Source organism: Trachinotus anak, unplaced genomic scaffold (assembly GCF_046630095.1).
Source record: "Trachinotus anak isolate AG129_WGS33_773 ecotype Australia unplaced genomic scaffold, CSIRO_AGI_Tana_v1 ptg000023l, whole genome shotgun sequence".
NCBI classification, from domain to species: domain Eukaryota; kingdom Metazoa; phylum Chordata; class Actinopteri; order Carangiformes; family Carangidae; genus Trachinotus; species Trachinotus anak.
The window spans coordinates 1,135,102-1,159,607 of NW_027273874.1; the positions used below are offsets into that span (position 1 = coordinate 1,135,102).

Genomic DNA, 24,506 nt, shown 5'->3' on the forward strand with positions numbered 1-24,506 from the left:
AAATGGTTGTGTTGCATAATGTGCACGCTGTTGCAAAAAAAAAAAGTGTTTTTATTCGCATATTAATACAGGACACAGGGGGATTTTCATAATAAATAGAACAGGATGGACTCATGGAAGCGCCAACACTGAAATCTTACTCCACACACTGGAATTATTGCTGCGTTCAGGTGCTGTGGGACATCCTGCTTGTTGGTTGAGCGAACCTGAAACAAACTCTTGGGATGCTAAAAATTGACAGCACAAGAAACAGAGCAAAGGAAAAGATGAAGGGAAAACAATCAGTTAAAATGAAATAAACATAACAATATATTAAAGCACTGAAACTGAAAAGCTACATTACATATGTTAGCCTATGCTACAACACTTTGCAGTACCTTACACCATACAGAATGAATGAATGCTGCAGGGAATTAACTTTTGGATGCTACTGTTTGGTATTCACTGCACTAAATAATCATCATTAACAGATGGTCCAGTTTTCATTTTTGTTGAATATTACATCAGCCTTAAGATCATCTGAAAATTAATTGTGTGTTATTACGCTTAAAGGTAAATTCAGACATAACTAAGAAGAAGCAGACCTCCCAAAATCATTCATAGGTATTTTCACAACATTTTGATATACAAAACACGTGTGTTCACCAAATTAAAATGCCACTTACAAACATGTAAATAGAGTGGAGTGTCTTTTTCTGCTGGTTTGAATAAAGTGACAACTATACTATATTATCCCAAAGCATTTTTGTTATTAAACCTGACTTACTCTGTGCAGTCAGCTATGTTTAAATGTTTATTACATACCTGCACAGACATTACTGTAGTTTTCATACTTGCATATACCATGTCTCTGTGTTTATAGATTCACTGTATAGTTATTCCCAATAATCTATGCATTTAAATTGGAATATTTAATATTGATACAATAAAAATATACTGGTAGAGTTGTACAGATTATTACCAGGGACTATTACTGTATATATTTGTAGTGATGGTCCTAATTTTTTTTGCGCAGTTTCTAGTTAAGATTTGAACGATTTATGGTTCCTTGTTGTTGTTGTTTTTAATATATATATACTTGTATATGTTTGCTTATATGTATATTTACTTGACTCCGCCTCAATCCTCTATCCATAAAATCCTGTCACTGGCCAAAAAACGTAGACAGTAGGTCGGGAGCTCCGCTGTCCGAGCTCAGGCTGAGGCAGTGAACGCGTCGTGTTCCGGAGTACTAGTACAGCGGTGAGTGACAGTCCCGCTCCACGGTCGCCGCTCCGCCGCTTCCCACGCCACGGCGACAAGACCAGAGCCGAGCCGAGCCGAGCCGAGCCGGGCAGGGGTGGGGGGACAGACAGCGTGCAGCAGGACGGGCTCTGTACTCCGTGATGTGCAGCAAATGGGATTAAACCGGCCCGACGGCGCCTGGAGAAGTAGTAGTAGTAGTGGAGAGCAGGGGGAGCTCCGCCGCATGTGCTCGTCCGTGTGCGCCTGGAAAAACTTGCGCCGGGTCCGTGTGCAGGAGAGAAAAGCAGCCGAGAGAAGAGGGGAAACTCACGAAAGCTGCAGCCACAAATAAAAAACAAAACAAAAAAGCCCTGGTTCAGGTTTGACCTCCGGGAACAGCAGCCCCACAGACCTCTGCCTCCCTCTCACATGCCTGCGTTGATGGGGGAGAGAGGGAGGGGAGCAGAGCCGGGGGGTGTTTGAATTAGAAATACACCAAGAGAAATAAAAGAAGTTGCGGTTGTGTTTTTTTTTTTTGTTTTGTTTTGTGTGTGTGTGTGTGTGTGTGGGGGGATTAAAGGACATAGTGGGTGTCATGGACAACCAAGCGGGGGAGATCCACAGCTGCGAGGACGTGCGGAGGAGCGGCTACCTCCGCAAGCAGAAGTCCATGCACCGGCGGTACTTCGTGCTCCGCGCCGCGTCGGAGCGCGGCCCGGCCCGCCTGGAGTACTACGAGAGCGAGAAGAAATTCCGCGGCAAGGCCCCCGTCCCGAAGAAAGCGGTGGCGCTGGAGACCTGCTTCAACATCAACAAGCGGGCCGACTCCAAGAACAAGCACATGATCGTGCTCTACACCCGGGCCGAGAGTTTCGCCATCGCCGCGGACAACGAGGCCGACCAGGACGAGTGGTACCAGGCCATGGTGGACCTGCAGTGCAAAAGTAAGCTGAAGTCACGCACACGCACATGCACACGCACACGCATGCATGCATACACTCAGTAGTGCACGGAGCTGTGCTTGAGGTGGAGAAACGTGGCATCGTCTGCAGAGCAGCGGGGGGGGGGGGGGGGGGGCACACGGGACATGTTTCGTCCCAGTAGTTTGGACAGTGTGCAGGAATGATTTCTTAAAAAAAAAAACATCACAGCCTGCCAAGACAAGTTTACATAGTTTGTGTCTGTGGCGTGGCTGCACTCCCACTGCCTTTGAAATGATGAGCATTTCAGACTGGGTGGTGTCAGTTTTTTACACTTTTAAAACAGGTTGGGATTGTTTACAAATGTCCCCTGACAGGAGTGTGTGTAAACATGCGCCTTACAGCCTCACACTGGAGCCCACCCCCCCACCACCACCACCAGTCCTTATCATACTGGTGTCAGGCTGGTTATTTCTTCACAGTTGCTCTGCAGACTTGTTGGGTCCTTCTGTGTGTGGGGCCTCAAGCTGTGGTGTGCCTCTCTTTCCCAAGTCAACTGCTCAAACACACCCTGCCCTCTTGTTTGCTTTGCCTGCTCTACTTTTCTGCTGACACTGCAATATTACATCAGGCATCGATCCCACAAGAGGAGGAAAAGAAATGTCCCAAAACTAGTCAGGGAGAAGCCCATCTACACCCGACCGCTCACCGTCAAGCTTCCCCTGCAGAGGATTTCTATAATGTTGCCTTATTGTGCAAATGACCTCAACAATACCCCCCCCCTCCGAAAAAAAAAAAAATCACCCTTGCAGATTCTTGTGCAAACACAGCTGTCGGCGCAATAGTGGTGAGCACAGCAACGTCAAATCACCTGTTCAGCCCCCCCCCCCCACCCCCCACATCACTGTGAGAGACCAGACAGGCCACAGGGGACATATGACGCAATCTTGGCAAACGAACACTCTGGAGTTCAAGGTGCTTCTCTTACACATGACCTGCCGCTCTGTTACATAAAGCAGCCTGGAGAGCGAACACCTGAGGAGAGAGGCCGATGCCAGGCCGCACTGATCTCCTCTAATATTCCAGTTTTCGTTTGGAACCACAGAGAGCAAGTTGTTTCAACAAATCTGGCTGATTTATAAGCTCCAAAAAAAGCTGCAGGCTGCCAGTAGGTGCATTAGGGGAATCTGGAGTAACCCCTGCAGATTTGGAGTTGGTGTCAACACTGTGGCTCACACTAACCCCCCCCCCCCCCCCCCCCCCCCGTTGCTTTAGCACAACTGGAGCTGTGTGTTTGTGTGTGTACAAGCCCAGTCTTCCCAAGTATTTGACGAGCTTCCGCGAGACGGGAAAGTGAATAGACAGATGTTGGAGCGGGGATGCGAGCCCGGGGGGGTTGTGAGAAGCTGACTTTGCAACCGTTTCTATGCAAACTTTTTTTTTTTCTAATCAGGAAACATCTCTAAAGTGCATATATTCCCATGTACAGTTGCTAAGCGCTTGTACGCAAAGGTCAGATGCACAGAAACCCCGGTCTTACAGGCGGGCGGCTCAGCAGGTGAAGGAACTCGGCCTTCAAAGGGAACCGGACGAGCGGCTGTGTCCACCATCGACATGAGCTGTCTTCGAAATTACAGGTCCGGCGTGCAGAGCCTCGCTGCACCTCTACCTCTCCTCTGCCTTTGTTGCTTCAAGTGTTGGGCTTCTCCTGTAAATCACCCTCGCTGACAATGACGAAAGCAGGGCTGCGGCGGGGCTGCTGTGTAAACTCTCACGCAGGCCGGCATTTTCTTGTGGCGTGTGCTGCAGCTCGCACACAGTTTCTGTTTGTGCAAAAAAACAAAAACAAAACAAAAACAAAATGAGGCCACACAAACACACACACACACACACACACACATGATCCAGGCTTGGATGAGTTTGTGAGAGAGAGCAAAGGGGGGGGCAGGGGGGGTGAACTGCGCTGTAGGGTCACAGCCAATTGCTGCCTAAACCTGCGTGTGTGAAAATAGCTTGAACCCACACTCACGTTGAACGCTGTCAGGATTCCTGCCTGTAATAACCCTCCCCTGGCATGTGCAGCTCGTACACAATTTCAAGTCTTCAGTGTCTGTATGTTGATTGAACACCCCCCTCCCCCGCCCCTTCAGCTTTCCCTCCACCTCCACCCACTGTCTTTCATGCCTCATCTACACACGCTGCCACTCCCCTGCTACAGCCACCACAGTGAGGTATGTGTCCTCCACGTGTCCCTGCAGACCGAGAGTGGGGCAAAGCTGAGAGGGCACCGAGCCAAGGGATGCTGCACCGTCTGTCTCACATAGTTTCCGGAGGACCGCTCCCTCCATATGATACCTATGTCGCTATTCACCTTCTTTCGTGCTCTGTCAGGTGCCGCAGGTGGTGAGTTTCTCAGCAGCCGCCTCAGCTGGCGGTGGAATAAAAGTTTTGGGGTTGAAGTTTTGAATAATTTGAGTCTGCACAGCAAGAGCTCCCTCAGCGTGCAGGCTGGTGAGGATGCATTCAGTGGAAAGACAATAAATACAGTGGATGTCCAAGCTGCTGTGAAGTGCAGCTCCTTCCATACTGTGCTCCAGGCCTGGGAAACTCACCTAAAGCAGCCCAGGACTGGTCCACTATCTCACAGCCTCCCGCCGGAGCCGGCGATGATTGCACAAACACGAGCCAGCTGCCGTACAGGGCGATATTAGGATCCCAGTTATTTATTCAGCTGAGTCCAGTAAGACCCTTTCGGGCAGCAAGTACAGTATCAGGCTTGAGGGCAGCTATTTGCTCAACTATTAGGAGTCAGTGGAGTGTGTAAAGGCTTAACCTCGACGGAACGGGCGGAGGTGCGGCCCACGATTGTCGTTTGCCAGGAAAACTGTCCCGCGGCTCGGGCACCACCTCAGGAATTGTTGTTGACCTCAATAAAACAACACGGCGGAGTCAAACTTTGGACAAAGCGGCACCAAACAAGAGAGACACACTATCTACAAACACACCCACGCCCGCACACACACACACACACACACACACACACACACACACACACACACACACACACACACACACAGATGAACATGCAGATAAGCTACATGAGGAACAGAAACAAAATAAAAACACAATCGAGAATCAGATAAAGTCTAATCAGCTGATGTTTAACCAATGTTTATTTCATCCAAAAACAAAACAACATAACACTTTCATGCTATACTTTTAAAGCCCCAGGAAAAAAAGCTTGTAAATGGACCCAGAGTTAAGATTTTTTTTGTCAAAAAATGATTCCAAGATTCAGATTCATTTTCAAATTGTTTTTATTTTTCATTCAGATTAGAGCTGAAACAATAAATCTACTGATTGGTGTGGTTTGTCTGTCCACCAGTCTGAAAATAAAGTATCATATTTGACAAAGACAGGCAGCAAATGAGAAGCTAAAAGCAGCAAACATTTGATGTTTTGGCTTGAAAAGTGGCTGAAGCGATAAATGTGTTTTTTTTTTTGTTTCTTTTTCTCTGTCATTTCAAATCACAGCTGAAGTTTGTTGGGTTGTAGGCAGTTGGTTGGACATTTGGAGCTCTGGGATAATGATAATAGCAGCCTGTTTGACTGTTTTCTGAATAAAACACATGAATGAGGTTTCGAGGAAGGTTTTGTTGTGATCTGACGAGGGTTGCTGACTTCAGTGCAGTAAAGCTCCGTGGAATTCAGTTTTCCGTGTTCAAAGCTCCAAAAAATGACATTCGAAACACTCAGAGGCAACATCTGTTTCCAGATTTAATGATATGGCTATTCATGCTAATCCACAGACCTCAATGTGAACAGTTTTTCCTTTTCTGTGAATCTGTTTTCAGTTGTGTCTGTGGATTATCGTGATGTTAATTTTGACACCCAAAGTACCACAAAACAGATGCATGATTGAGGGCAACATGTCAGACAAATCTGTGGTTAATATTTCTCAGTAGTTGCGTTTTTGTGTGAACCGGTTCTTTATGATGTGTGTCAGACTATGAACTACAAAGACTCTGTGAGAGCAGCTGCTCTGGCCAATGAGATGTGGATCTCACCAGTGGCTCGCTGAGCAGCCGATTAAAGGTTAAGCTGTGCTTAAGCACTGCTCATCTCCCTAATTAGGCTGTAATTGTCGTCCCAAGGGTCAGCCGCCGGTGGCACAGTGGAGGCAGTGAGCCAATGAAGTCAGAGAGGAGAGGGCACAGGGGCACGGGTGCTGTCGCCATCTTAAAAATTGAAGTTTAAAAAGTCCAATGATGACTTTTTGTTGAGTGTCCATCTTTTCTCCTGTTCTGTCCCCTGCGGTGGAGCTAGTGCAGAGTCCAAACTGAAGAGCGGTGAGCTGCCACAGGGTATTTCCTCTGCATAAATAGTTTGCGCACGTTAACACCCTGTAATTTCATTTAACACGACAAGCTGGGCAGCCAGGCCTCAGCACGGCCGGCTCTGGCTTGTTGCATCACAGTTACAGTAAAACACAGTGGGCCAGGAGGCAGGAACGTCCTCGAGCTCGTCTCCTCATGTGTCTGCCGCTGTGCAGGGACCGGGGTCGGCCTCACCGCTAAAGCAGACTGTCAATTAAGCTCCCGGGTTTGATCGACAGCAGAGGCGAGGCCAGGGGCAACATGATCCATTTAGTCAATGAGCAGCCATATGCTGAGCATGATGGAGCCGCGGGGCTTTAAATGCACAGTAACCTTTTATAGCAGGCTGTATTGATCACTGCTGGTTGATACTGGCACATTATCGCTGTCATAGAGGAGGTCAGGAAGTTCATGAGCTGGGATTTATCAGTGCATTAGAAACGTGGCGAGAAATTAGAGAAAAACCTTCCACATTAACTGGCGTGTTCTTCCTCAGGGGAGACGCGACACAGGATGCTGCATTGATTGGATGTAATGTTCACATATATCCCTTTTTTAAAAAAAAAATTTATTCTACTGTTCAAGGTTTCAAAAAGCAACGAATGTTAAAAACATACTCATAAAGAATGTAAAAAAAAAAAAAACTCTATACGTTGCTTTTGGGAATGAAATGAAACCCAGAAGCTCTGGAGCAAAAGTAGGTGAGAGTGGGATCAAATATTTGCTTCTCTACGTCTTGACTCAGAGATGTGTACACTACTGGATACGGCAGAATTGGAGAGTTTTCTATTTTCTTTGGACATTCACTTCTTTTACAAATGCTTCTATACAGAAGTTTGCATTAACTGTGTCTTATGAGTGTTGGAAGCTATAGAAGCTCTTTCTCCAGCATGAACAATTTATATTGCTGCATGGGCACACCCCTCTAAGAATGCGTGTGTGTCGATGGATAGACGCAGTATCTATAAATAGAAATAAGTACAATATGTAGAATTTCCAAACATATTGTGCACATTTAAACCCTAAGCTTGACCTTAATGTGATGTGCTGCACTTTTAATTTGAAATATGTTTCGCTACCTGAATGTCATGCTCTACATTTGCTGTAAAACTACTCAAATGAATAAAAAAAAAACAAAAAAAAAAAACTTGGAGAGACATCTTGCATGGAAGGCCAGAACGAAATCCTGAATGGTTCAATCCCAAAATTTAATTATCCTCTTTGGAACATTTACACAAGAAGTTCAGTTTTATTTTGTTAAATAACTCAGTATTTTGGACTTTAAGGCCTTAAAATGACGCCGGCCTGTAAGAATAATATTGTTCATATTTACAGTTAACTCCAGGGACTCTCCAAAAGCTTCCCGTCTGACTTGGTATTACAGAGACAGTATGTTTACGAACTGTGAGCCAGGCTAACCCGCAAAGTCCAAGATGGCTGCCAGTTTGTTGAGGGCGTCTGAGGTGGTTTTGTGAGATCTTCAGCTTCCTTCTACAGAGCCTTTTTTTTGCGTGTCTTGTCAAGGGACAACAAGCCTTGGATGCGTCACTAGTAATTTCATGTGCTTATGTGTACGTGTGTGTGTGTGTGTGTGTGTGTGTGTGTGTGTGTGTGTGTTCTTCTGGCTAACACAAACCACATGTGAAATTAACCTTAGGCAGATGCTGGTGTTGGAGAAGCATTGTGTCCCTGAGTGTGGGCCCAGATAGGGGGATTTCAGAGGGTAGAGATGGATGAAGAGATAGGAAGCGGAGGAGTTAAAAAAAAAAAAAAAAAAAGAGGAAAATGGGCACACATGGCAACCAGAGATTAGACGTGAGCTGTTTTCACTGCTGGGCGGCTCACTCTACTGTCTCTCGCAGATACATGCTAGGACAAAACGTACACAGCTGTCTCCTATCTGTCCACGCCGGTAACCTGGTATGGCAGTGGGGGTGGTATAGGGGCACAGTAGCAGGGGTAGGGTGGAGAAAATGGGGCTTAGCCCTCAGAAGTTTCTGTGCAGTGTTTTGCGGTATTATGGCGCAGCACAGCATGCTAGGGCAATGAGGTCAGAAACTTGAAACAGAACCTAGTGAGAGCCAGCCGGTTCATTGCCAGAGTAGTTTTCCCTGATTTACAGGCTGCATTAGCTAACTAAGACGAGGGATTTTATTCTGATCTTGCTATAAATTTCAATCTTTTTTTTTTTTTTTTTTTTTTTTTTTTTTTTTTTTGGAGTTTTCACAGAAACATTACGTAAAGGTTGTTGCTTCCCTGAAACTGAAAAGTGGGAATGCAAAGACAGTGGAGATTGCTGTGTGTGTATTGTTGAACATGAGCCTCTTAACTCAATCTTAAACGAACCGGAATCCCAGCCAGTGTCATTGTGCTTCAATAACAACCCCCCCCCCCCCCCCCCCCCCCCCAACCCTGTTCTGGCTCAAGACGCCTATAGAAGACCTACTTCCTGAGTAATATAATAACCATAACAATAATCAGCCCGTCACTCAGGGAAGAGCTGTCAGTGTCCCAGCAGGCATCTGGCAGCCCTGGGGATAAATATCACACCCCTAAACCCCCCCCCACCCCCCCCCCCAGCCAGCCCCCACCCCAAACACACAGCAGCGCCGCCTCAACGCCAGTCACTCAGCTCATATTTAAAATCCCAGTTTGAGAAATTTGGGTTAGATTATTCCCTCCTTATGTACAGTCCACAATCTCCAGGGAGACAGCACAAGCATAGCAAATAAATCAGCATGAATGGACGACAGTGTTGCCCGTGTAGGTTGTCATTCTGCAGCCACACGTTGAGACTGCGAGTTTCATGTGTGGTCGTGGCAGAAATGCAGTAAACAGCCTGCGCGTCAATAAGCCAGTGTACGTTTTTTTTTTTCAGGTTTGCTAAAAGGGGAAATACTATGCGGCAACTTTGAGATAAATCTAGTCACCTCGTATGAACCCTTTGTCCTGATACACACACCCTGTCAAGGTTGTACCAAGGTTGGCTGAAAGTTGTTTGGCACGCATTGCCCTTATTCAGCCAGCAGGCTTAACGCAGATGCTTCATTACCTCCAGGTGTTTTTTGCTTTCATGTGCATCCGGCTTCAGTCCTGAGATTCATCTCCCGCTAAGGGCTTTTTAGTGTGCATGTTTTTCTGAGGGTTCATTATGTTGTATGGGGGTGGCGTTGTGCTGCGCGGAAGCTGACCGGCTGATAACCTCTCTATGCAAAGTGAAGGGAAAAAAAAAGTACTGCTTTCTCAAGCACCACACTACCGTGAAGGTTCCCCCGGAGGGGAGCCAGGGACAATCTATAATTCATATGGCTCCGTGTAGAATCAACCCCAACTTTATGTAACCACAGAGAAAAGTCTGTGATGCTCAATAGGGGAAGATCTGTCTGCACCCCTGCAGGACTTTGGCAAAACCTCTTAAAGGTTTTCAGTGCTTTTAAGAGTTGTCGATAAGAGTACGCAGCTGGAGTGGCCCTGAGATCAAGGGTGTTTTTGTGTGTGTGTATGTGTAAGTGCTGTTGAGGGCACAGCTGAGGTTTAAGGCTGCACTGTACTCAAAACAAACAACACACTTGTGCTCTCCTCAAGACACGTTTAAATGGGCTCTTGAAAAGGGAACAGATAGTCTTCGAGGAATATGCTGCACTGCAATCTGAGTCAATCTCAAGAAGCAACGGAATAAAAAATTAAATTTAAGAATAAATAAAGCCTGTAATTAGTTTTTTTTAATCCAAGCAATCCTAAAATAGACGCTCTTTTCCTCCTTAAAGAGTCTTTTTAAAGGCTCTTATTTCCGTCCATAATGGCTCTCTGATATCTCCTTGCAATCTCTTTCAGTCCCTCATTCCCTCAGTCCTCACTGAAAAATCCCCAAACCACCCTTTCCTGTTGTAAATCTAAATCAAGGAGGCAAACAGGGCTTCTTGCACACAGCTCCTTGCACACGGGGAGAAAAGCAGTACATGAAACAGCCATGCATGGCCTTGAGTGAGTCATCTAATGCAGGGGGGGGTGCCTCCACACACGCACATACACAGCCACTAAGCCACAGCCTCCAATGCTTTCAACAAAACATCTATTCTAAGTCTCTTTCAAGTCGAGAGCGATCCTCCAATTTCAGGGAAGCGAACTGGAAGAGGACGCAGCGAGACACGTCAGACTTCTCCTTCTTTTGCAATCACGGCTAAAAACATTTTAGGGGAAGAGGATCTGGGGAAATATTTGTCATAACGGGAGCTGGGTTAACATGGCGTCCTCTGTGCAAGCCGGGCCTTCTTGTCTACATATGGTTGTCATTGTAGGATTTGCAGGAGAAGGCAATGGAAAAGAAGAACAAACACATGCAGACATACAATCATATATTTGTGGCGAGGATGCACTGTGTTTAGCCGGACTGGGCCAAAATCATTGCTTAAAGTAGAATACCACACAGCCTTTGCGAAAATTTGATGGTTCACTCAGTTACTTGATAAAGAAATCACTTGTCACATCAATACTTCAGTGGGCCAGATGTGGAAGGCTAATAAGGCAGGTGCTCAAGTTCACCGTTACTGTACAAAGAACATCCTGTTCCCGTGAAGGGAGCAGGTGAGTGTCTTCGTGGAGGTTTGTTCCTTCGGACTTGTCATGAAGTTCATTGATTCTGTGTTGTAGATCGGTAGTTGTCGTGCTCGGGCATATCCCACCTGCCAGTTCAACCGAGAAACAGAAGAAATGTGGTACATGTGAGAAAAGGGGGGGCTGTGTTTAAGGAACATTTTAGGGTGGTTCCTTTAAAGTAGAACAAGAAACCACCCTAAAGCATGAGTCACATCATGGTGTCCCTATAATCCAGGGCTTTTCAGTCAACAGACGTGAGGTCTCTTGTGGCTAGAAGTAAAAAGAGCTCAGAGGTAAATCTATGATATATTCAGAGGCAGTTTTAATAGCTGCTGACAATGAGTTGCACAGCATGATAGAATTAAGGTAATTTTCTGGGGTAACGGGCACATTTCCTGCTTCAGATCTGTGAACAATACAGTGATTTAAAACACCAAACAGGTGGCCAAATATTGTTAAGTGCTTAAGTAAGTCCCCTGCTTTTGTATGGCCCCTAACCAGCTCAAATCTCACCAAGAGCTCTCTCTCTTGTGTTTCACCGCCTCAGTAATTCCTTACTGTCTGAATACAAAACACTTAACACAAAGGGTGAATGGACTGCCTGTACTCCTTTTAAAAGACACTAGATTTTATTAGTTTACAAAGCCACTTTATTGTCATGAGAGCAGCTCCAGAAAATGGCTCTTGAGGTTTCAGTCTGTTGGCATTGTTTGCTTTGGTTTTGGGGAAGATTCACTTGTTAAGCATTTTCCAGGTGCGTTCACTTATGTTTTTCCACAACAGTTGATTTACTTTCATAGTCATCATTCTTGGGCTTCAGATGTCAACCGTTTCATTCTTTTTCCACACTGGTATGACTGCTTGTGTGTGTGTGTGTGTGTGTGTGTGTGTGTGTGTGCGCTTGACAAATGAGACCCCAGTGGATGGAACCTGCAGGTATGGTGAGCCGGTCTCACAAGCTGCTGCATGCTCATTTTGAACTGAGATCTGGTTTAAAAATCAGTGAAAAGCCCAATATCAGCACAGCTTGCATAATAAAGGCACCTTGTCCTCCACTAACAGGTAAATAGTGGTAGTTTCACCTAGTGTTCCCTTTGTTCACAGATGCATGAAGGTTATGTCAGTGCTTTGTTACAGCACTTAGTGTTCTTCATAAATCCTACTTTGTAACGCTTTAATTACCTCTCCCTATTTTCCAGTCACAGCCTCTTGTTTTCCTTTTTCAATCCAGCAACAGTTAAATCTCCTATCTCTTTTTTCTCCCTGAAGGTAAGAACCCCAGTGACAGCGGAGCTGCGGGGGACTATGGTGTTCCCAATCCTGGGCCAGCGTTCAAAGAGGTGTGGCAGGTGAAGGTGTGGCCCAAAGGCCTGGGTCAGGCCAAGAACTTGGTGGGCATCTACCGGCTTTGCCTGACTGACAAGACGGTCAACTTTGTCAAGCTCAACTCTGATGCTGCTGCCGTGGTGCTGCAGCTGATGAACGTCCGACGCTGCGGCCATTCAGAAAACTTCTTCTTTGTTGAGGTGGGACGCTCTGCTGTGACAGGCCCGGGCGAGTTCTGGATGCAGGTGAGCCTGTAATCTGCAATCCCCTTTATGTTGACAGTCTCACCCTCCAATCCCTCATAAATGTAAAGAGCCTATAATCAACAGATTGAAAGAAACTGCAAAGTTACCCAATGTTAAGGTTAGCGTTCATGTAACCCTACATTATGGTCCAGTTCAGGTTTTGCAGATGTAGTTAAATTAATCCTTGAAGGCCGTCAAAAATGAAAGGAAAAAAGTGAGCTAGCACTATTTTAACCATCCTGATTTAAAGATGCATCTTAAATACAAATTTAATTGAAATACAAAGGTGTTTTTTCAGAAAAATCTGATATTTGACTATCCACAGAATATTTATTTCAAATTATATCCATTCTCTCCATTTGATTTGTAATTACATACTTCACAATGAAAATAAGAATCTACCAGAATTGGGATTTGAGTTTATTGTTTGAGAGGGTTTTTGTGTCACATCTTAGGTGGATGATTCAGTGGTGGCCCAGAACATGCACGAAACCTTGCTTGAAGCCATGAAGGCACTGAGCGAGGAGTTCCGCCAACGCAGCAAATCTCAGTCGAACTCCGGCCCTGGGGGAGGTGCAACTGCCTCTAACCCCATCAGTGTTCCCTCACGCCGCCACCACCCAAACCCTCCTCCCAGCCAGGTGGGCTTCACCCGTCGTCCCCGAACTGAACCTCCTGGAGGGGCTAACAGTGCGGCAGGAGGCAGCAGTGCCAATGCTTCCCCCACCCCACGGCATAGCTTCCCAAGGTCTCGCACTGCCAGTGATGGGGGGAAAGGTGAGGATGGGATAGCAGGGACCACACCGCTCCAAGGGCCGAGCTCCAGCCCCTCCACCAATGGCTCCTGCTCCACCACCCCAATCCTCAGGTCGAAGTCAGTCCGTTCCGCCCCCACCACAGCTGCTAAAACTCCTCTTGGGTTGATGCGCTCCATCTCCACCCCAGCACCCTCCCCAGCCCCAAGCCTCTCCTCTAGCTCTGGGCATGGCTCTGAGTTTGGAGGTGTAACATCTTCTACTGGTGCTGGTCAGGGGTCTGGTGCCTACAGTCGTGTCCCTTCGCATCGCGCCTCTGTCTCAGGCTCTCCCAGTGACTATGGCTCTTCAGACGAGTATGGCTCTAGTCCTGGGGATCACACGCTCCTTCCCTCCCCAAGCCTCCCTGGAAGTTCAGTTGGTAGCGTCAGCAGCCAGTCCCTTGGTGAGGAGGGAGCCAACTACATCCTGATGGGCCAGCGCAGTAGTGGTGGCGGTGGCAGTAATCAGGGAAGCTTGACGTCCAGCTCTCTGCCGGCACCAGGAACATCAGCCTGTGGTTCACAGCCCCAGACCAAGAGAGTGTTGCGTCGCTCTTCCAGCCGTGAATGTGAAGCTGAACGTAGGCTGCTGAGCAAGCGGGCTTCCTTACCTCCTATGACCCTGGAGCGGCTTGCCCCACGTCAGCGTAGAGCCGAAGAACCAGCAGATGAAGATTCAGCTGATTATGCCATCATGTCCAGGAGCACCAGCCGCGAGTCCTTTAGTTCCATTTCCTCTACCACTCAGAGGGAATCTGTCATGGGTGCTGGGTCAGTAGGGGGAGGAGGAGGATACTTGGATGTGGCAGGGGAGTTCAAAAGTGAAGGAAGTGGAGGGGCAGGTAGTGTAGATTTAGGGGTGGACAATGGTTATATGTCCATGCTACCTGGCGTCACTCAGCCTCCAGTATCAATGTCCCAGTCAATGGCTGTCTCTGTCCCAGACTCAGATTCTAAACCTACTGATGATTACATGGCCATGACCCCTAACAACAGCGTGTCCCCTCCACAGCAGATCCGGCCTCCACCAACTTCTGATGGCTATATGATAATGTCCCCCAACAGTAGCTGCTCTCCTGACCAGCGTGGAGGTCTCGCTGGAGGAGCTTGGGTAGGCAGTGGCAGTGCAGACAGCAGGGCAGGTAGTGACTATATGAACATGTCTCCAATCAGCGCACGTTCTGTAAATGGCAGCCCCCCACCTCCTGACCACACTGGTCATTTGGAGACCAGCTCTCAACAGCAAGCCCCCAAGATGGTGTATTCTTACTATTCCCTTCCCCGGTCATATAAACACAACCCTTCTGCCGGACACTTTGATGATGGGCCTGGAAGAGGCAGAAGGCCCAATGGCAGTTGTAGTAGGGGAATGGGTGGAGGTAGGGCTATGGGAGGGCGTCAAGAACAACCAGCAGCAGGCAACTCAGTAGTTGGCCGCCACTTGTCACTCTCCTCTTCCTCATATTCCTCCAGCTCAGCCAGCAGTGAGAGCCTTGGGGAGAGCGAGGACCGAGCTACCCAAGCAGTGAGCATTACAGCTGGGGGAGCTCAGTCCAAAGACGGGAGTAAGCTCCAGCAGAGACGGGGTTCTAGTGGATTGTCCAAGCAGGGTAGCCATACTAGAAGCAGACCAGTGAGCTTGTTTGTTGATGTATCCAAGGCTAATACCCTTCCTAGAGTCCGTGAAAACCCCCTGCCCCCAGAACCTAAGAGCCCTGGGGAGTATGTAAGCATTGAGTTTAAGGGAGAGAAGTGCAGCCAGACTGGGGTAGGAGGAGGACGTGGCAGGGGTCTCAGGCATGGCTTATCACTGCCTCATTGCTCAAGCAACCAGCATCCTCAACACAGGCCAACTTCTTGCTTAGGTAACTTTGTCCCTCTCTCCCGTAGCCCCTCTGCCCCCATTACTCCCCCAGCTGCCTCTGAGTATGTCAACATGGACCTGGGCCCTTCTCCGTCTCCCTCACCACTCTCCCTTACCCCACTAGTTTTCCCATCTTTCCACACACCTCCCACACCTCCAACTCTTGCTCACGCCCCCAAAGCCTGTGACGAGGGTAATACTGGCCCTCATGAAGAGAGGGCCGAAGTGGCTGAGGCCCCTCTAAGGAAAAGCAGAGAAAATGAGCCATCAGTGACTGAATCTGAGTCTCCTACAGACTACACAGAGATGGCCTTCAGCTCAAATAGCAACACAGCCCCTAGGTCATCATCCAGTGTCTCCCCGAAAGCCCCTTCCCCCACCAGGACTGATCCTTCTGGTCCAGTAATGTCACGGGGTCTAGACTTCCCCCTAGCCAAACCAGGACTCAACCCAGACCACGGGGCTAAAGTTATCCGGGCTGACCCCCAAGGACGTAGACGGCATTGCTCAGAAACCTTCCTTGCCTCACCTTCCCTCCCCACCTCTACCTCTACTTCCTCTTCCTCTTCCTCCACTGCCTCCCTATTTCCAGAACATGCCCAAGCTGTGGCCCGCCGGCTGGGCTTTGAAAGCATGCTGTGGGGGAATGGTGCTATGACTGATACCCCCACTCAGTGCCCCCTCCCTGGACAGCAGTCCCTTCCCACAAACACTCAGACTTCGTCCACAGAGCAAGGTCTTAACTACATTGACTTGGACTTGGTCAACAAAGAGAGTCCCCATTTGGGCTTGGATGGACCCTCAGGTAGCCAGGCCCCTTCTCGCCTCTTCTCTGTACTGGGTGGAGGTTCTGGGATTGGGGGTGTAGGCGCAGCAGTCAGCAGCAGCAGCAGCTCCAACCTCAACACTTACGCCAGCATCGACTTCTACAAATCAGAGGAGCTGCGGACACATCAGAATGGAAGCAAGGAGGGAACAGGTAAGAGCTGCCTTTTTTCTTTTAAAAAAGAAACAAACTCACGTCATGATCTATTACCACTTTTTTCTTTAATTTGTGTCATCCTTCCTCCCTTTTTCTTCCTACCTCTGCTCTGTCATATTACCCAGATGGAAAAAATACATTTTCAAGATAATCCAATGGAGCACAGCCTCCCTCTCCATTTTGCTAGGAATTAAACTTCACCTGGCGCCATATTAGAATGAAGACACTGGTCTGATTTGTGTGACTGTCCACATAATCAACAATGTGAGATGTAGATTGGCTGCAGTGACGATTCATAAATTGATTTCCTTGTCGAGGGGTTGGTGTACTTTTAAAGGCGTGTGCACAGTTTTAACTTGATGTGATTATGTAAGGTGTTGAGGGCCAGACAATCTATTGGAATATCAATGAATATTGATATTCAGGAAATGACTATTGATTCTCTCAAGGTTTCTTGAATGTTGTGTCAGCATTTGCGGTGCTGCAACTCTTCAATTCTGATTTTCTTTTCGATGTTTTGGTGCAGATTCCTGAGGAGTTTGGTATATGTATATGCCAAGGAGTAGAATCCTACTGCTCTGGTTGCCTTGGTGTTTTACAACACACCACAGTGCTGCTCTTAGCAAGGGAAACCATTCAGAGTTGCCGTTGAAACGTTTTACTCCAAGTTCAAGAAACTTCAACTCTGACCCTGTTTTCGGTTGACCTGTCAAATTAATGTCCTCCAATGTGATATGAGCAGGAAAAACCAGCGGAGGAGAAAAGTGATTCCTCTATGGATCACATTTCATATTTTATTCAGTGTTACTTTAGAAGTTTTCATGAACTTTAAAATAATAATGATGTTATGAAGGAAAGTGTGCAAGCATTCAAATTCAGATTTGGCTATATGAATATCGTTTACTATGATTTATATATAAAACATTGTGTAATCCAAGCAGTAAACTCACTAAAGTATATCATTATTATTATTTAGAAACTAGAATTTATTTTCATGATAATAATATGCAGGATTCTGGTGAGATTTATTTATTTATATACAAATATGCAGTATGTAAATAATTTGCATAATACATACTATGTATCTGCAGCGCTGTAACTGCTGTGTCCTCAAACTTTTTTGTGAGGAAGGGAGGTCAGGGAGGACAGATGATGAATTTTCATTGTATTTACATTTTTTCCTACTGTGGGGGGCAATTTTCCGGCTGTGGGGTACCACCACAGCTAAACAATGCCTCAACTAGGTCACTGTGAGACATTTGCTCATAGAAAAACATTCTCTTTGAGCCACTGTCTGCACTAAATTGGCCCGTTAAGAAATAGACGCCTGCAGTTTAAGCAGATAGAGCAGCATTTAAATGGAGATGTGGATTTATATGCATCAGTAAAACACTCAGTAGTCTTACTTAACCTTCCACAGTGGGGTTCTTGTGATGAATGCACCCTGCCAAGCCTTGCTGTTTATGTAGCGCTGCTAGTCTCCACATGATTTGTACTGTAGGTTGTGTTAGACTTAAAACTCCTGGGTTTTTGTGGTAAACATTTCATAGCTTTGCTCCACAGTTGGATTTAATGAAGAATTTAAGGCATTAGCAAAAATTCATCATGGGATCTTGTGGCGAGTGCAGCGCAGCTGAGCTCAACAGTTGGTTTTCATAGATTCCACAGATGGAAATGAACCATCAGGCTGCATCCATACGTCGCCGCGTTGGTTTTATTGGGAAGTGCTGGAGGAAGCAGGCGGTGTTGTCGGCTGTATTTTAAATAGAAGTGCTAGCGGGCTACCACAGTGGGACCATATGGGCTCTGGCTGCTGAGTACGTCAGTGGGGCAGCGTGGGGGAGAATGTTACACATTGGCTGTGAATGTTGAGATGGGGCCAGTGCTTCACTCACACAGCTCTCAAATGCCTCTGTACAGTGTTCCCCCTCCTTTCATCCCTCCATTCCGCCTCCCCCTCTTTCCTCCTTCAATAAATGATCCTTTTGTTTGAGTGTTTTTACCGCGGTGGGCTGGCGGGCCTCAGCAGGGCCAGGCCCCAGGACTACTGGACTCTCCTGAAACTGTTTTCCCTTGCAGTCTATAATTTGTTACTTTCTTTATTCTTTCATACCTTATTTTCCTCTTTATTGCCCATCTCTGCACCCATGTTTTTCTATTTGACTAACTGCCCTCGCACTTATTCATTCTTCACAATCTTTATCCTCATCTGACATCTAGGCAGATGGATATTTGAAATTCCTTCCCTCCCTTCTGTTCACTACACATACTATTGTTCCCTTTTTTTTTTTTCACCAAAACCTCTCTTGTCTTTACGCCTTTCGTCCTCCTCCCTTTGCACATTGTGTTTCCCTTCCATCCTTTAAATGCTTGCAGAGGCGCTTAAAAATAGCTTTTAGTATCGCGCTGAGACGTTATCCGTCAGAAACCAGAGAGAGAGAGAGAGAGAGGGAGAGGCAAAAACCAAAATGGAAAGTGACCATGCTAAGATGGTACATGACGACTAATCTACCCATTACTACCAACAAAAATAAAGTTTAGAAACGATTAATTATCTTGTCAGTGTGGATCCTGTGTGCTTTTCTTTTTTTAAGAGTTCGGATCTGCTGTAATTACAGGGGACTTTTTCTCAAACAGGCACCGGCTTGTATAGGAGCACAGTGTGTATGTCTCAGGGGTATGTACTTTTGGCATCGGGGGGGGGGCTAAAACTGAACATCAGTAGTGGGACATGTGCCAAAAACAATCCTGCTGGACAGCGGTGTATTATGTAATGTGCAAAAATACTCTCATTATTTAGATAATAAGGGAAAGCAGGGTGAGCTGTTTCACTCCAAATAATTTCTTTTAGAAACAAAATCAAATCAAAATGAATCAACCACAACAGATGTGATGTGTGTTTGGGTGTGTATGTGTGATTTTTTTTTTTTTTTTTTGTATGTGTGTGTGTGTGAGTGTGAATGGAGCAAATGCAAGTGTCTGCTTTTTATGAGCATCAAGTTCAGAGATAGTGACCGAAATATGCAAATTTCACTTTGCTGTGCAGATCTGCGTGTGTTGGTGTTTCCCACATTGTGGAGGAGTGTCATGACCTTCAGCAGAATGGAGTGATTCATTCGTTTATGAAGTGGAGAGGATTTTCAGGAGAAAATGTTAATTTAAATTAAATCATCTGCCACTCCCACAGTGTCCCCCAAGAACCATGTGAGAGAATTTTATTATGTGCTCGTCCAGCTGTCCCTTCCCCTTCATTCATTTACCGCTTCCCCATCAGGAGATCCATGCATATGTATCTATAGTATAGAATTTAGCCTAGATCCATAGTAAAATAGAACCAGACTGTGATTTAATCTGTGGATATCATATATGATAATGCAGCAAAATGTAAATGTGTTTTGTCGTCCTTCGATCCTGAATCACAAGAACATTGTTTTTGTTGTTGAAAGTTCAGTGAAGCGAGGCTGTTTACATTTGTTTACTGTTGCCTAATTGGGCAAAACTCATGCATAACTGACCAATTGGATCAGTATCTACATTGTTTCTGTGTGTGTGTGTGCGTGTGTGCGTGTCTGTGTGTGTGTATGTACTGTGTCATTTTGTCCTTGTGCCTAGACTCTTAGATATTATGGATTTCAGGGAAAAACCACTGTGAAGTTATGGTTAGGAATTAATTGTCAATTAATTGGATTTGAGTTCAGCTCAGTTCAGGTTTTTATATAAGGATAGTAAATTTATGTGTGATATAAATCTTCTGTAACAAAATCTCCTGTTGACTAATAAAGCTGTCAAATCAAGATACTTTAGTTAATTAATGCAAAAATACAAAAAATATATGAATTTATAATGTTTTAATAAGCAAACCGAAAAGAAACATAAAAGTTATAAATTAATTTTTAATTAAATTAAAAATTACAGTCCCACTTCCTTAGAGTTCCAGTGTGGACCAGTCAGTCAGTGAAGCAAGGAACACACACACACGCGCACACACACACACACACACACACACACAGGGAGGTGGGGGAGGTGGAGTGTATCGCACAGTACTTCTAATGTCTATGGATTTGTGTGTGTGTGTGTGTGTGTGTGTGTGTGTGTGTGTGTGTGTGTGTGTGTGTGTGAGAACAAAGTTGGCATTGAAAGACCCCACCCTTTATCTGAGCAGGCTTCCAGTTTATTTCAACTTCTTGTTGCTTTGGTGAGAGTTTCTCTCTGTTATGATAAACGGCTGGACGAGAAGCATGAGCTGTCAGCTGATCGGACAAACTGCAAAGAAGCCAACGTCTTATCTCAGCCACTTTATTTGGAGGTAAAACATTGAGGGAGTGCATTGGAAATGTCAATAATAAACCATCATTGCGCAGGAAAGCTGTGATAAGTGTGGTAGGCCAAAGTTAAAGCAGGAGGACAGACTGTAAACTGTGAGGATCAGATCATTTTGGGCAGGAATTTACCTTTCACCTCAGTTTTTTTTCTTCCTCCAGAAACTGGGAGTTTGTTTAAAACTGCTTGTCGAGCTTCCAAGTTTTAATAAATCTGAATTATCCTTTAAGCATTTCATCATTAATTCGTTAAAATGACTGACGGAAAGCATTTAATTGAAACAAACAACCCATACACTCATGCACAGTTCTCCTGGGTGAGTAATCCAGGCCAGCACTACGTGAGACTAACAGCACTAGTGGTGTTATGTAAAACACAACCACGTGGATGGGACATGACCCCCAAAGAGGGTGAGGCTCAGGGCACAGTGTGTGTATGTGTGTGTGTATATGTGTGTCTGTGTGAGGTGTGTGCACTCGGTTGTTTATCGGTTGTGCTTTTTCAACCTCGCTTGTGCGTCGTGCTGCAGGCGGCCTGAGCTCCCGCCGGCTCCGTAAAAGTTACAGTGACACACGGCTCCACTCACATTTTTCTGCAGCGTGTAAAAGCACACAGCTGTGGCAGCAGGAGCGAACATGTGGAGGACAAAACCAAGGCTGATAATTGACTTTTAAGAATCCTACATTTCTTACCAGTACCTCTGCCGCTGTTATTAAGAGGTTGAATCTTATTTCGATATTCTCAGCAGCTTTTAGCTTCTATTATTTAGTGTGACCCTTTCAACAGACAATAAAAGACCAACAGCGGCGCATTTAGTTCCAGCAATTTCACAATATCAGATTTGATCTCCTAATTTTCGACTCTTCTGCAGTCGGCTGTTGTATAATCAGCTGTACGAATGTGAAAAACAGGACGAGGTGGGAGGTTCACCCCTGCATCTTCTGATTGCATAATATAAAGCTGGGAAATTAGCTCAGATTTCTCTGCAGTGCAAACTCAACTTTCCTTCATTAGCCTAATTACAGCATTACACAACAGATTTGCCCCCATGGGAAGATGCAACGCAACCTGCGTGGTTGCATGAGGACGGCACAGAGGCCTGCATCCGTTTCCTTTTCAGCTTGAGTAAACAAAAGCCATATTTCTAATTTATCTAATATTTACCGCACGTTTAGATTATGTTCCTCTGAATGATATCATAAAGTGGACTGGAGGAGGTCAGAGAGCGCAGTTGCCAAGCATTTCTTTTTTTTCCAGAGAGTCTGTTTTGGTTAAAATCAAGGACTTTTAGTTGTCTGAAGTCCAGTTTGCTTTGTTTGGGTGGTCTGTTCAAGGAGTCACTGAGCTCACACCGCACATAGCAACAACTCTCCTCTGTTTGGGTTTTCTTGAAGGTTGTGTGTCCGTCCCACCACATGTGTGTACAGTTTATGAGAGGAAGCTTTTTTTTTTTTCCCCACTGGCTTCAAGCACAGACCATGTGAGGAGGTCATCTGCATGCATTGTCTCATTACAGCCCCTCGCCTTGGTCCAATTAGGCGAATCACAGGGTTAGGGGAGTGATCCCAGTTGAATACACACACACACACACATACACACATTTACAGCTTTGTGACGGATGATCAAGCCGTCTCTCACACACACACTGCTGCTTGCCATTGCAGTGTGACAAGGCAGAGGCTAACAACAGTCAGCAGTACGAGTCCAACAATACAAATCTGTGCAAGAAGAGCCGCTTCACTCTGCTGTTAGCTGCATGTGGAGCTCTCGACTAGTGAATGTTTTTCGTGGAAGAATACAGAAGCAACAGCTTTGCAAACGGCTTTGCAGCAGCATCACAGATCTTTTCGCACACACTACATCTGGCGCCATCATGGAGATCCACTGTGTTTTGCAGTGTGCAAGTAACGTTCTAAATATATAACAGCCACCGAACAACAGCGCTGACACCTGGAGAACAGGTGCTGCAGGGTGAGCTTAGGTCAGTCGGTGATGTTGGAGGTCAAAATGTAACAGCATCCAGCATTTGTAGTGAAGAAGTTGCTTCTTTTGCTTGCGATATTTTGCAGGTGGCTCTTAAAAAGCCTTTTTCTCCTGACTCCGATATTGTGTCAGGTTTTCGTGCATCCTCACCTTGACCCGGATTTACGGTCGGCTGTAAACTGATAAGTCCGCTCAGTTAAAATGTAATTTACCACCTGGGTTAGAAATCTGAGTGTGGTCAAAAATGTCGCACCTGTAACCGCACCCAAAGGTGATGTCACGGTGTACTGACACACCCTGGAGTACACTTCTACATCAGTGCAGTGAGATGAGAAGTGTTACGTTGCTCTTTATGGAAAACCTGCGACCACTTGTAGCTGCTTCAGCATCACTGAAACGTGTTGAAGGGTTTGAGTGATACATGCATGAATCTGAAGGTTTGTCAGAAACCAAAACACTGCACAGACGAAGGATTTTACACCTCTTTGATTGCGTCATCAATCATTTTCTCCTTTGTCGGCCTTCACCCCTCAGGGTGACCCACCTGGAGTGTGCGCTTGTCACGAATGTGTCACTTAAATATGATGTTCAGTGACGGATGATTCCACCTCGGCCTTCAACACATAATCAATCAGCTGTAGAACATCAGTCTCCTGACAGGCGACAGACCAGCTTTCATGTTTCGTAACTGAGGTCCACCAGACTTCTCTGATCTGGAGAGAAAGAAAAGAACAATCTCATTTATCTGTTATAGCTTATTGATTAGTGAGGTTTAATGGTGTCATTTAAAGAAAAAGGAGTTACAGCCTTTTGCTTTCATTGGTAAGAAAAAGGTAGGACTGGCCTGTGTGTGTGTGTGTGTGTGTGTGTGTGTGTGTGTGTGTGTGTGTGTGTGTGTGTGTGTGTGGTTTCAGATGTTGCCTGAGGTCCTCTCTGCCGCAGACCGATCTTCCACTGACATCAGGGAATGGGTGGATTTGGTTCTGCAGGATGAATAGAGACTAAATCTCTCCTGTGTGTGCTGGATGTTGTCTCTCTGAGCACTTGCTGCACCTCCACACACCCTCCCCTCCATCAGTGTTATGGCACTGATGCTCTCTAAACCTTGCATTTGTCACAACCGTAAATTGGAATGGAAATTTTTCTGGCTTTGCAGATTGCATATCTTCATTTGTGCTGTTTACCATCACTCCCACATATTTGCTCTCACACTATTACTATTTGCTTCATCTGACATCAAAAGGCCTTTTCATTAAGCGCTGTTGACTCTCAGACATTGAAACTGGACACAGAGCGACGGGGGAGATGGATGTTGAGAAGAAAACAGCAAAAGAGGGTGTAGAAAGAAAAGACCGGAGAGAAAAGAAAGAAGGTGGAGTAAATTTACAGAAAGGAGACGATTATTCATAGTCTCATTCATTTTCTGCGCAGACAACGGCAGGTGACGGCTTGTGTGAACATTAAACTCTCCCTGTTGAATTATTAGATCAAAAGATCAAATTTGGAAATAAATCCGTGCTCCCTTTGATAAAATTTACAAGTGTTTTTACATTAAAACAGGAAATGATAGAAGTTAAGAGCGTGTCAGTTTAAAAAAAAAAAATCCTATCACAGAAGGTGAAATTCTCTCACGTGCACCGCTAACGGCTGACTGAAGTGAAGCGATTAGTCGATTAACCGATACGTCTCGGGTTGCAGCTTCTTATATGCTGATTGTTTTGGTGAGTTACAAGAACGTCACACTGTCTCTCAGAAACACAGACTTGACTACATTTTTACAGGTCAGAAGATTAATTGAGGAAATAAAGAAAGTAATCATTAGTGACAGCTCTGCTTTATTACATCGGCTTCTTGAATCAGCTCAGTTTTGTGTT

At 45.8% G+C, this 24,506-nt stretch overlaps 1 protein-coding gene and 1 long non-coding RNA gene across 2 annotated transcripts in view; one reads left to right on the forward strand and one right to left on the reverse strand.

The window, feature by feature from the left end:
* Positions 1 to 23: 23 nt before the first annotated feature.
* Positions 24 to 1,249, reverse strand: LOC139606935 (uncharacterized). Its single transcript, XR_011684744.1, has 2 exons — positions 1,109 to 1,249; positions 24 to 227 (listed from the first exon to the last, which is right to left on the reverse strand). It is a non-coding gene; the product is annotated as an uncharacterized lncRNA (long non-coding RNA).
* LOC139606930 (insulin receptor substrate 1-B) overlaps positions 1,206 to 24,506 on the forward strand; it is a 47,668-nt gene continuing 24,367 nt past the window's right edge. Inside the window, exons 1-3 of the mRNA XM_071459376.1 lie at positions 1,206 to 2,168; positions 12,386 to 12,687; positions 13,143 to 16,326. Coding sequence (XP_071315477.1) covers positions 1,820 to 2,168; positions 12,386 to 12,687; positions 13,143 to 16,326 — 3,835 coding nt within the window. The 5' untranslated portion in view covers positions 1,206 to 1,819. The remainder of the gene's footprint in view (positions 2,169 to 12,385; positions 12,688 to 13,142; positions 16,327 to 24,506) is intronic.